Source organism: Sciurus vulgaris (genome assembly GCF_902686455.1).
Source record: "Sciurus vulgaris genome assembly, chromosome: 3".
NCBI lineage: Eukaryota > Metazoa > Chordata > Mammalia > Rodentia > Sciuridae > Sciurus > Sciurus vulgaris.
In genome coordinates this window covers 157,854,785-157,868,292 of record NC_136463.1, presented here as the reverse complement: position 1 = coordinate 157,868,292, position 13,508 = coordinate 157,854,785, and the positions used below count along the sequence as shown (strand labels likewise).

General features: G+C 35.9%; 1 protein-coding gene across 3 annotated transcripts in view; it reads right to left on the bottom strand.

Moving 5' to 3' along the window:
* The window catches only part of PARD3B (par-3 family cell polarity regulator beta), a 1,072,202-nt gene that overhangs the window by 353,174 nt on the left and 705,520 nt on the right, over positions 1-13,508 (bottom strand). For 2 of the 3 annotated variants that reach the window (XM_079130566.1, XM_079130567.1), the window contains exon 16: positions 6,744-6,788. The exons of the other annotated variant lie outside the window; for it this stretch is intronic. In XM_079130566.1, coding sequence (XP_078986692.1) covers positions 6,744-6,788 — 45 coding nt within the window. The remainder of the gene's footprint in view (positions 1-6,743; positions 6,789-13,508) is intronic. 3 annotated transcript variants of the gene reach the window in all.

Below are 13,508 nucleotides of genomic sequence, written 5' to 3'. Positions count from 1 at the left end.
ACTGCCAAGCCATGAGACCCAGTCATCTAATCTTTTCTGGCTGCCAACTGTATAACACTCTGTACTCATTGTGACTCCCTGTCCCACTTTTCCCCTCCATCCAACTCTTGCCTTCCTGAGTCCAACCATCTTTCCCTGGCCGACAAAAATACTGTACACTTTTGACTTCATCTCTGAAGTTCCCCTGGTTTTCAGCCTTAAATGAAATGTAGCCTGCCACTCAGAATTCTGCTTCCCCTTCAGTCCTTCAGTTGAAACTTCTCATCCAAACATACAGGTCAGGGTTGGGAGGGGGCCCCACTTCCTCCTCAGTTCTCACTCTACTTCCTGGGTTTGCTTCTCTACCCTCATGCAAAATCTCTTTCATACCTCCTGCCAGCTTGTCACACTTTCCTCTTCTCCTGCTTGTCCCTGCTCTCCACCACCTTTGCCAACACTTCACTTAACAGGTAAACAGCGCAGAAATCATGCTTTTCCTCTCTCTCTCCCCCATCTCCCTCTTATCACTTCTGTTGTCAAAGGTACCTGCCTCCAGAAACCACTGGTCCACAGAGAATATGAGATGCATGCGGAAAACATGATCTAACCTGCAGGTTAGAACTAACTCCACAAACTGCAGAGACCAGCAACTCTCAGTCTACCTGAAGGTATGTGACCAAGAAATAAACATTTACCATTGGTTTCATGATGTAGCATGGCTGACTGATACACTGACAATCAAATTAGATCATCTTTTTCACTTACCCACTGTTTAGTTAAAAAGAAAAACAAAACAAAACAAAACTCAAGCCTATTGCCTAAATAGTTCTTACTTTTTTTTCCATTCTAATTTCTAATCACTTAAATTTACTTTTACCCACATATTACCCTGCCCCCACCTGCTTTTGGCTCTTTCAAGTCCCTGCAATCGCCAGATTGATATTACTAGAATACAAAAGGGAACACTCTCTCCTTAAATCTGTTTAGCGCCTGAGCCTGTAGGATAAAACCATACTCTTGGATTTGGCAGAACTTGCCCAGAATTGAATCTGTGCCTCTTTGCTCAACCTGGTGTCTTGCCAATCTCCCTTCATACTCCTGTCACAATGAATTGCTTATGGTTTCCTGAGTACACCTTGATGTTTTGTGTTTTCATAACTTTCCATATGCCTAAATCTGTTAGCTCATTGGCCTTTTCTGTATTTCCAACTTGTATTTGGCTATCAGATCCAGCTATGGAAGCACTTCCATTCTGAAACAGGACAGACAGCCCCCAGTCCCACACATGATCGGCACGTTTTCCTCTTTGAGATTTCTGTACTGTGCTCTTCAGCACAAATGTATCAAACAGATATTAATCAGACATTTATATTCTTTCTCTGCCACATATTGTAAACAATTTTTCTAAGGCAGGACCACATCTTATTTTACTCTGTATCTCTAGCACTTACCAGGATCTGCCACAGAGAGTGGTCATTTCCTAAACAGGAGTGGGACTGAAATAATTCATTTTGAAATTTGATTTGGAAAAAAAAATGTTGTCTCTTTACTCATGAAATTCAGAGATGCACAGACATTCTTATATTTGAATAGTAAAGAATATTATTAAAAATACTGTTCCTAGTTCAGTGTGAGTCATTAAATTTTAGAGACCACAGTTTTCAGTAATGTTTTATAACATAGAAATGCTAGGGTTGCTTAGAAATCAAGTTTCTATGGGAGAAACCCTGGACGTATTGCCAATCTTCTATGATAACTTCCTGATCCTATGAAATGCCAACCGAAGCTTAAGCACGAGAGAAATAAATACATTTCCTATGTCTAAAGCAGTATTTTTCTAGCATAAGGAATGCCAAAAGCTTAAAAGGTACCCAGAAAGAATGTCTGACCAAACAGATATGCTGTATTACCTTAACCAATCAATGAAGAAACAGTTCATGTCCACTAACTACTAATAATAAATTTTAGTTCCTCATCAGTAGTAACCATAAAATCATGAAAAACAGCAACCCAATTAGAAGACTCAAATATGAAAAATGAACAAGGTTTGCATTCCAATGTTTAAGTATTTTAATTTTGATAGTCTATAAAAATATGGACTACTAAGACAATAAAATTTATGAAATGTCACTCAACTTGCTGCTCTTATAGTAAAGTGATGGATGTTTTAAAATGTTCCATCCTTTTTCAAGGATCCAGAAACTTTTCAGGCCCCATTCAAACTGCAGACAGTTTGAAGTTTGTACACATTGCACTTAAAACAGAAGGTAGAGTCTGCCAAAGTAGCAACTTCCTCATTAAACTCTCAGCCTTGCTATAAGGAAAGATATTGCTCACATATTTCCTGTAATTTACAGACAACACATGCACATTTTCTCTCTGATACATCAACTTGACCCACACATACATATACATATTACATACACATGTACATGCTCACATGCTCACAGGGAAACTAAGGCAAGAATGACTAGATTAGATGTCCCTCTCATACTCACTGAATTGCAGGAGTCTAGTAGACACTTATAATTATTGTGTTCCTTTTTCAGCTAGCTATGTTTACGAAAGACAATTAAGAATTTATCAGGTTTCTTGTTGTGTGTGTGTGTGTGTGTGTGTAATCTTCTAACTAAAACTAGATGTAAACACTTGACTCCTATATTTTCAGTTCCTGGGACTTTGGATTTTAGGTAGGTGCTGGTAGAACATGTATTGCCCCAAAGTATTACCCCTGCCACACAACATCTGGGTTTATATCCTAACCCTTCAGTGGCTAGCTGAGACATCAAATATTTAAATGCCCTGAGCATTTCTTCATCAGTACACTGTGCCAGGATATCAACTAAACATGGTGACTACAAGGCACCTCATATGTAGATATATCCTTAGATTGTTAATGAATACTTGCTCATGAATTGATAAACTTGCCTCAGAAATGGTCTGGACTTACTGCCAGCCATTACTTTCACAGATCTGCCTGTTTTACAGCTATATAGACAGGTGTTTGAGAATATAAGAAATTAAAACAGAAATAGGAAAGCTTTTTAGTCCATTTTGCTAATTAATATGTCAGAGCTCGTAAAGAAGAGCTCACTGGCTTCCTTCAGTACTGCATCATCTTAAAAAGCTGGGTCAGCAAAGATCTCTGCAGACAGTCAATACATATTAAAACAGTTCCAAGCAGTAAATCAAAACAACTAAAAAAGAAGATGACACAGAAAAAAAAGTAAAATTTATAAATTTTTTCTGACTGACTCTAGAAGAGCAGTTTAGGTGCCAATTCAGTACACAGAAAAATTTAGAAAAATTCTCCCTCTCAGGGATACTTTATGATTCTGAATATTACCAAAAGTAAAGCATAATTTAAAAAAATCAAATGCCAAATTTGATGTCCTTTTCTGTGCCTTCTAATGTTTCCCTAGAATATTTAAGTCATTTAAAAGAGTTGCTTTATTGTTTAAAATGTATTTTTCTCTCTCCCTGCCTTTCTAGGATTTGTATTTTGTTTAATTAGTGAGACAGGGAAAGAGGCTAAAAATGCTTTTGGTTTTCCAAGGTTCACAGAAATTTGTGATTTTCTTAAAGAAACTGAACAAAAGGCATTTTAATTCTAACTTCTCTGGGTTGGATCCACCATTCCCTAGATATGAACACCTCTCTTCTGGGGAGGAGGACCCTATAAGATTAGGAGCAGGAGAATCATCCTGCTGTCTTCCTTGACCAGTTATAAGATGGTATGCACTGTTAGGGAAAGCCCTACAGCAGGCTTTTAGAGGAATCTCAAGAAACTGGGTTGATTACAGAAGGGGTGAGCGGAACACCATATTTTGGGCCAAAAATGTTAGAATGATTTACCCTACCTGGGCTTTTGATTCAATATGAACTCTGAGGAATCAACAACTTAAAGATTAAGCCAAGGAAAAAGGAAAAGGTGCCAAGAATCTTGTCACAAATTTGGGTTGTGCCCAAGCCAGACCAACAGATGGAACTTGGCACAAAATGGCCTTGTACACAATAAGTAGCTGACTCAGAAGAAATTTCAACTCACTTGAATTTATTAAAATGTTGAATATTATCCTGAATAAGAAGATGGATGATAGATTTAGGTCAGCACATACAATTTAATTTGTTTAACTTTCTGATAGTCTTGGATTGTATTAAACCTGCCCACATTTCTAGAATTAAAGAGAGAGAGCCATTTTCTTCTTAGGAAAAAAATAGGGCTTTACTTAAAGATTTGGGAAGAAGAAAGGAAATTGCAACAAGAAGTTGAGTGATCCCTTTTAACTCTGGTGAGTTAAGTAGGATCATAGAACTTTACAAGGTAAAATACAACCTAGTAACTTGTTTAGTTGTCACAGACCACTTTAGAAGATTGAGAGTATAGTTAAATATTAGGTGAATTTTAAACATTATTTCATAACTAAAAGACCTTGTCAGAATTAAAAGGACCTTTAATCCTCTGCTCCATGCCCCCTCACCAAAGCCAGATGAGAAATTCCCCTGCATAAGTGTAGTGTATATAAGGAACCTGCATTTTATATGAGGGATGAGTTCCTGAGGATCATTGTAAGACTAATTTTCCAAATAAAAGAAATGTAAAAAACGGAGGTAGGGTATATTCTTGGAGCATATAAATTTATAACCTTAGTCTTACATTTTTCTTTAATGATGTTCTTATTTTCTCAAAAGTGTGTAGTGTTTTACAGGATTCTCTCCTTGAATTTTGTAATACTAGGCTATAGAATTTTAGGTCATTGTTGGCTTTCCTCATTACATGCCATTTTTGATCAAAAGTTCTCAGTTTCTGACTGTGTTTTAGTATTTTTACTGGTTCCACAGACACCCAATGACAAACTCATGATGTAATCATAGGATATAAAAGTACCTAAAACATAAAAATAGGGAATGTTGGAATAGCAGTACATTAATAACAGAAATCTCTCTAAAACATATGACATATTTAAACAGTATGGTTCATCACATATAAAGTGGGTTGGTTCTATTTTTATCTCCCAGTTAAAGTAAAAGTGCTATAGGGAGTTTACAATAAATCTACTGGCAGCTTTTAATTTTTGCTATTTTTGAATTTTTTTTTAAACTTGGAAGGTTATTATTTCAAGTTTACACTTAGAATAGTTCTTTATTAATATTTTATATCATATCATATAAAAGACCTATCATTTACATTTACCTAAAATAATATAGCAATATACTAAGACAACAATGATATCAGAAATAGTGACAGTAAGTTTTAAGTACTGGCTAACAGTAACTTGTTTGGAAATCAACTAAAATTAGAATAAGATTTAATATTCTGTAATTAGCAGGAACACTTATTCTTTGCTCGTTTTCACAAATCAAGCTGATAAAATATTCTTAAAAATGGCTTCAAGTTTTTTTCATTGAATCCTATGCCACTACATAAAAAGACTTTAGTATTCAAGTATTAGTATGTGTAGAACTATTAACATGTGCAGGAGTGTACATTTCAGATGAAAATAATGTAGGCTATCCTTGGGCAGGTTCCTAAAAATATTTCCAGTAGTATTTAATGGAAGAAGATGATAGGAATATGCAGCATGAGCCATTTGGCACTCCATGGAAATCTTTTCTTTCGTAGTGATCTAACCTTTTAGATTCTTTATTAGGAAAACGGGAGGAAAAAAAGAAGACAAAAGAGTTGTGAACCAGCCCTTCCCTGCTGTTGTCACTAAAGAATCTGGTAAAAGAAGAAAAGGAAAAAAAAAATATCATAATCTTGCCCTGGAACATGATGGAGGTAATGAGGCATCCAGGCGACTTACTGCTGAAAATGTAATTGGCACATAAACACAGAGACACTCAGTGATGGGGAAGACTTCTTTGTTTCAGAAACAGAGGGATGCCAACAAATCATAACCCTTCTGTGTTTGGAGTGGCAATTCTAAGAGTCAAATGGATGTGTTTTTTTCCCCCCCCAAATAATGCAGCCCCAGAAGAAAGGGATTACTGAGGTATTTGCTAGCTTAGTAGCTCTAACTATTTGCAGCTAATGTGAATAAATGATACCAAAGGAAGAGCAAAGGAAGAGCAGGCTTCTGCACAATGAAGGGCAAACGCAAAGATGCCACACACATGATAGAGAAAGACCAAGAAGACCCTTAGAGATCCAAGTGGACTTCCCAGATAATATCAAGGGAGATTCATGAGTGAAAAGAGGATAACATAATCATCCCTTTTGTGACTCTCTTCTGGGGAGGAGGACCCTATAAGATTATGAGCTGGAGAATCATCCTGCTGTCTTCCTTGCCCAGGCAAGGAATATATGCATTATATATATTAAGTTTACTTAATTTTTATTTATTTATTTTTTATTTTTTTGAGAAGAAGGAATGAGCACATCTTTTTTATTCTGGAACTCTGTTTTGCTTTTTTAATGTGAAAGTCATTATTGGAAAGAATTTTGAAATTTCTTTGGTTTCTTTATAAAATTTTGTTTGTTTTAAGTGTTCAGCTAGCATACAGTTTCAGATTTGGGGTTTTATAATTATTTTTTTGGAAACCTTTCTTCTTCCCTTTCAAACATTTTGAGTCAGCATGCATTATGCCACTATGCACACAGCCAAGCAATAATTCATCTTTGTGGAAGTCAAAGACATCTCATGTATTAATTAGAAAGCCTTTCAGTGACTGGTGGGTAGAAACAGGTTCCAACTGCTACTAAAACATAGCCAGGGATTTCCAGGAAGGGAACAGAAAGGCAGAGACGAGGAATTTCTTACCTGATTGGTGTCCAGCCAATGAATGAACTTTGCTTTCATCTGGCACTGAGGAGAAAAAATAAAAGAGACAAGGATTAGATCTGCTTGTAAATCAGACATTTTAAAAACAATAAATTAATAGAAAATCATAATAAGTTAAGTCTTTACTGGCAACGATTTGAGAAAATTTTCCTTCCAGATTACCCTGGGGTACAATCATTTTTATTGATAGACATTTTAAAAACAGCCATGAAGAAATATGTTTATTAGATATTCTATGAATTGTGACATCATTTTAAAAAAACTTCCAATACTTTCAGTTCTTTTAACTGGGTTGTTGCTTCCATGTCCATAAGAGGAGAAACTAAATTCAGGGCCAAAGAGATGTATGATATATCACAAAGCTCTGTGAGCATGAGAGCAATGTATGCATTTCCCAATACTCAAGGATTGGACTTTGTATTTGGTCAAATGGAGGGAAAAAAAAGATTTATAATTCCCTGGAAATAGTTAAAAACTAGACAAAACATGCATTTGTCTAATTAGATGTCAGGTAACAAAGGACAGCAACTCCCAAGACAGAGAACAAATGGGGTGAACCCTACAAGTGCCCTAGCTTGCTGTCTAGAGAAGGTTTCCAGATGGTTGTACAGGGAGGGGGAAACTGAGGCAGAATCTAGTGACTTCTCAAGCTTGAGCACAGGTACAGGATGTCCAGGGAAGTCAGGGCAGATGGAATGTCCAGGACAGTGAAGCAGAGAGAAGAGAGACATACAGATTTCTTTCTGACATCTTCAGAGAATTCCTTCCTGGATTTAATTGAATACTGATGATCACATGTGCATGAGACAAGTACCCAAGATCTCAAAAAATTGGCCCCAAATGGAAAGGAAGTAGCATCTGCAGTAGAATAGGAAACAGTGCCTATTCCCAATGGCTAGAGTGGAAAGTTCCATGATTTAGGGGTGTCAGGTAGAATATGAAGACGGGTCTTGCCTCAATAGGAGGAAAATTAACCCCCAATGAAATGGATACATTTTTGAAAGGTATGGATTACCAAAACTTAAAAGGGAAAAAATAAATGTATGACTAGCCTGATAACTAATTTTAAAAATGAGGTTTGTAAGTAAACTTTTCAAAAAAACAAACAACAAATACCCCTCTAGACCCAACTGGCTTCACTGGTGAATTCTATCGAACATTTAAGGAAGAAATAATGATTCTACAGAAATAACTGATTCTACAGAAGTGCTACAAAATAATTTAGAGGAGGGAAGATTTCCCATCTAATCCCATAGGGCTATTGTTAAACATACTAATATCAGAAAAAGACATCACATAAAAACCCACAAACCAACATTCCTCATTAACATAGGGGCAAAGTCCTTAATCTTTTAGCAACTTTGCATGGATAACCATGTTGATATTTGACAATAGCTGTTTACTTGTTTGCCATGCACCACTGTCTATGCTAGTCTATAAAACTCTGGTGTGCAAAGGTACAAAAAAAAGGTAGGGCATTAGGTAATTTAGGTGTTATAAGTAATGGAACACTCACAGCAGGTATTACCTCCAAGTTTACCTGGCTCTAAATTCATCTTATGGTGGAAGAAAAGCAAAGAGAACGCTAGTGACCATGTGGTCTTGTTACATACAGTTAGTGGAAAAAAGGAGATTGTATAAAGTTAATACTTTTGATATTGTTTAAGTTTTGTCTTTTTTCCTTTTAATCTTAGCTGATTTAAATGCTGAAAATTCCCTAGCAACATTAGATATAACAAGGAACTTCTTAACTTTTTGGCTGAATAATGTCTATTATTCCTAGTAGGAATACTTATCATTATTTTAATTGACAATTTTAAATTCTTTAGAATACTAAAATAAACTATTTTTAAAAACAGTGTGGAAAATCCAAATGGGTGATAGGCATAAAAATTAGGGGTCTTTCTCCAAAATATTCCCTGACACAGATGTCTATCTTTAGGACAGAAGATAAGTGAATAAACATAATAGAAATGAGAGGGAACTGTAATGACTTAATTAACAGAATACATCTTATTTAAAGGGTAAATTTGGAACAATCATCTTTATACACATGCTTAGTTCTGGGAAGCAATTTAAATAACAGTAGCAAATGAGAAAATGAGGTAAATTACACACACCACCAAGTTGTTTTTTTTTTTTTTTAAATGGCAAGTGTTATAATTAATACCCAACTTCCTTTATAACCCACATCACCTTAGGGCTACTATTAAAGTTCTGTCTTGGGGCTGGAACTTAAGGGTAGTAGTTGCACTGTGCAGAGAGTTTGGTGACTGGAGAAGGAGCAGTATGAATAATGGCAGTGGGTCATTTTAAATAAAGGACATCTTTACAAGAAATTGAAAAATGAGCAGATCTGGTGTGGAAAAGGATTTCCATTCTAAAATAGGAGGGTACCCTAAGTATCAAGTGATAGAGTGTTGCTGGAGAAAGGGCTTAAATTTTAATTCTAATTCTGATGACACAATTTCCCCCTTCCCTCCCTTTCCTTTCTCTCTTGGTCTCTCTGTCTCTGTCTCTCTGTCCCTCTCTTGCTCTCGCTCTCAGGTTACTAGAGCTCATTAAATTCCCTTGTAGTCCATTGGTTTTACCCAACAACTAATACTACTTGTTCTTTATCTTAAAGGAATATTATAATAATTGAAAAGATATCAATGAAATGATGAGTCTTCTGAAGATGTAATTCACAGGCATTTTTATTACGATTGTTTTCATTATAGCCATTATTAAACACTTAGAGGGCACCATGAAATCACTCCTTTTGAGGTATCTCTGTATTTATTTAGATGATGAGATTTCGGTACTAACCTCCTGTTTCTTGACATTCAACACAAGATCGATGCACACTATTTGATTTAGTTACTACAAGGTGATTAATAAAGAGAGCACCCTGTGGCTTGGGCATTTGTTAATTTCCTGGTGTACCCTCTGATTCAGGAGACTCACCTGGGAAACACAGCAGCCTGATGGCCTATGTTGTAATTCTTCTGGTTCTAAGTGTTTGAAGCTAATTAGAACTGCCCAACCACCTATAGTGCCTTTTTAAAAAGCATCAACAGAGTATATATATATATATATATTTTGTTTAATTTCAACCAGGTTCATTGTTAGCATTAAGAGAAAGAAAAATATGAGGAAAAAATTCAGTGAACAATATGGCATTGTGCAAACTTTTTAGTGGCAAACATTGAAGTTGCATATAATACTCACATGCCTTGACTTCCCAGTAGGGATGCCTTTATATTAATATAGTGATCACTTAAAGTGTTTTATTCTTTTGTCAAGCCTCCTTATACACTTCAAATGCTTCTCACCAGGGGAAAACAATCCCCTTGCTTATTGATAGCATTTGACACGCATTCTATAACATAAGTGACTATTAGGAACTGCACTTGCTTAATAAAATTTGCAGAACAGTGGCAGATTTGGGTGAGTTAATATGGGCCCCATATGCTCTTCTGAGAGTGACAGAATATGGTATATTGCTAACATGCACAAATCTCTTCAGATAAAAATTGCTATCAGCTACAGTTATTCTTTTTGAGAATGCCAACACTGTGTCATGAATGGGGAATATGCAAATATGTTCACATTCCCACTATTTTATATTGAGATACTTTGAGGCAAAGCAGCACTCTAAAATCTGATGCAATGCACGCTTTTTTACAATAGACAGCTTTATTTCACTTAATTTGTGATTTTCATATCATTGATATAATAAGACTGCAATTTTGAAGCTTAAGTTTGCCACAATAAAAAATATTTCTTCTAATGAGGCCATAAACTTTCTCTTTGGATCGTTTCTAGACTAAATATCAAATATTCCTTAATGGTTAATAAATTTGTTTCCAAGTCTTGGTTCCTTCAGAACTTAAAACTGATGTACTTGCCGATACTAAGAATCAATTTTCCTCTCCTTTAGCAGATCAATTTCTGTGCCACTGATTGATTTCCAGAATTTCTAAGGAATGCACACCTGTTACTAGTTGTAAATTAAGTTCCCTTCTTAACAACCATGAGCTACTACTGCCTTAATTTATGGTGTTCTCTTATGTCAATGACTATTTGGCATACTCTTCTCCTTAGGGAGACTTTTTGAGTTTTCAGCACTGTAAATTTTTTTGTGTTAAAAAATTCTTCCATCTTTTGAATCTCTCTCTCTCTCTCACGCATGTGCACGCGCGCACACACACACACACACAACACAAAACCAAAACAAATCAAGACTTTTGATAAATCAAGGAGTTAAGGAATTGGTATAAGAGAACGATGTAAACATTTATGTCACAGACTCTTTTAGCAAGCTTCCCCAAAAGCATGAAGCTCTATTCCAGATATGTTGTTGCTCAGGCACTAAGAGAAGTAGAACTTTTTTTTTTCAGTATCAGAGTGTTTCTCTACCATGGTAACACAGAATAAAAATGAGGGGCCTATGCCCCTCAATATTATCCAGCTGTCTATATGTTCACAACTTTTCAGCGGTGTCTTCAAAATTCTCTCTTTTCACAAACTTTAGGAAACCTTCAATCAGAAGCTGAGAAAAATCTAATACTTCTTGAATGTTCTTACGCTACTTACTGTCTTTAGCTCCTTCAAGAGTATTAGAAAAAGTGTATCTTTCATAAATTCATTATTTCTGTTGTTTTGAATTTTATTCAACAAATGTGGTTTTCCTTCAAAATAACCAGACATCCAATCCTGTAGTCTAATGAGTAATACCAAGCAAGTAATAGGGGTGATGCAATAAAATTGTGAAATATTTGAAAGAAGAAAAAGGATATGCTTTAGGAACAGCGGAAAGCTAGAAATACATGCGGGTTCATAAACATAAGAAACGTTTTAGGTGAGAAGTTAGGTCAATTAACCTGAGAGCAGCAAAGACAACTTCTAGCACCTGGGACATCTTTAGTTATGGGAAGGGAATAAGGGGCACAGAAAGGGTGGCAGACTCCAGCTCCAGCTTAAAGGGGACAGGCTTCTGATGCTGCATTCATGTGTGAGTACAAACTAATTATTGAGTCTTTTTCAGAATTACTGATTGTATTTGTAAAATGCAAATAATGGTCCATGGGAAGAAGAAGACCACTAATCATGGAACTTAGCAGAAGTTGGTGCTTGAAAATAGATTCTTTCCCATCTCACCACACCTGCCAAGCCCTTTCTTTGCACTCAGCACATCACGGAGTAGCATGCTTCTGAATAGGTTATGCAAGGTCATGTGATAATATGATATACCAGTAACACTGCTATTCCTTTTACTGTAATGAAAATTCACCCACTCCCTCACTTGGGCAAACATGCTTTATGATTACATAGACTGCCATCTTCTCCAGGTCGCCAGGCTGAGTTAGGGACCAAAATAATTTGTAAAATATCCTACCTGTTGTGTATGGGTCTGTTACGCACTAAACTATGAACACCTTCAACAGGGCAAATGTCCTGTTTATCCATTTTAACCTAGAATCACATATGCTACCTGATAGGTACTCATACCTGATAGCTGCTTAGTGAATGAATGCAACACATGTGAGAATAAAGAAAGAGCGGCAGTCTGTACATGGAGCAAAACATTCTAAATGAATGAATAAAGCAATGGTTTCAAATATATGCACATATATGTATTAACTATATGAATGGCACAAGACAAATGTGTGTAAATGTTGTCAGATTCTTGTGGCACAATCCGCAAATTCCTGGCAAAGCACGAGTAGGAGAAGGTGATTGAGTCTGATTCTGGCACAGGGCGAAATGAAGACCAACACATCACATATGTGACTCATTATGATCCTATGTATTGTTTGGCCTGTTGGCACGAGGCACACTGTCCTTCACATGGTCTGACACTTGAAAGAGCAGTTCCCTCTGTTTATTGACAATATCCCTTACATTTCTAAAATTAACTGAATACTTGGTTAAAAAAAAAAAAAAAAAACTTTTCTTTTTACTAGGGGAGAGTTTCCAACATTGTAAGCAGAACAAGTAAATGTCTTTCTTGCTATCTGATATTTTTTAAAAAACACTAGCTTTCAAATTTGCTTTATTAAATATTGAAGAGCGAAAAAATAATAACAGCATATGTGTAAGGTATACCTGATGATAATAAAACTAATGCTGGGTTTAAAAAGTGTTTTTCACACACTTGTTAAGGAATGTGTGATTTCATCTTTGAAGCACCAGGCATGTTCCAACCCAATGTCACTCCTTTCCCTCTCTGCTCATAGGTAAGCACAATCTTGAATTTTGTACTTTATAATTCTCTTGCTTTTCTATATAATTATGCCTCAAATCTGTCACCAAATAATATTTTTTTTGAATTTGTATCTTAGATTAAACAATACTGGATTTTGTCAAATACTTTTCTGAGACTACTGATGTCATATAGTCATATGGTTTTTCTGTTTTAGGGGGGAAAATAACTTACATTAACTAATTTCAAATGTTATATACCGACATTGCATTCCTTGGATGATCCCCACTTAGTTATGAAAAAGATCTTTTTAATATACTGTTGGGTTCATTTTGCAATTTTTTTTTTTTTTTTTTTTGGACCAGGTACTTAACCACTGAGCCATATCCCCAGCCTAAGTGGCTTAGGGCCTCACTAAGTTGCTGAGAATGCTTTGAACTTGCGATCCTCCTGCTTCAGCTTCTGAGCTGCTGGGAATACAGACATGCACCACTGCACCTGACACAAAATTTTAAAAATGGATTGTGCACTCACTTATTAAGGACATCAGCTTAAAG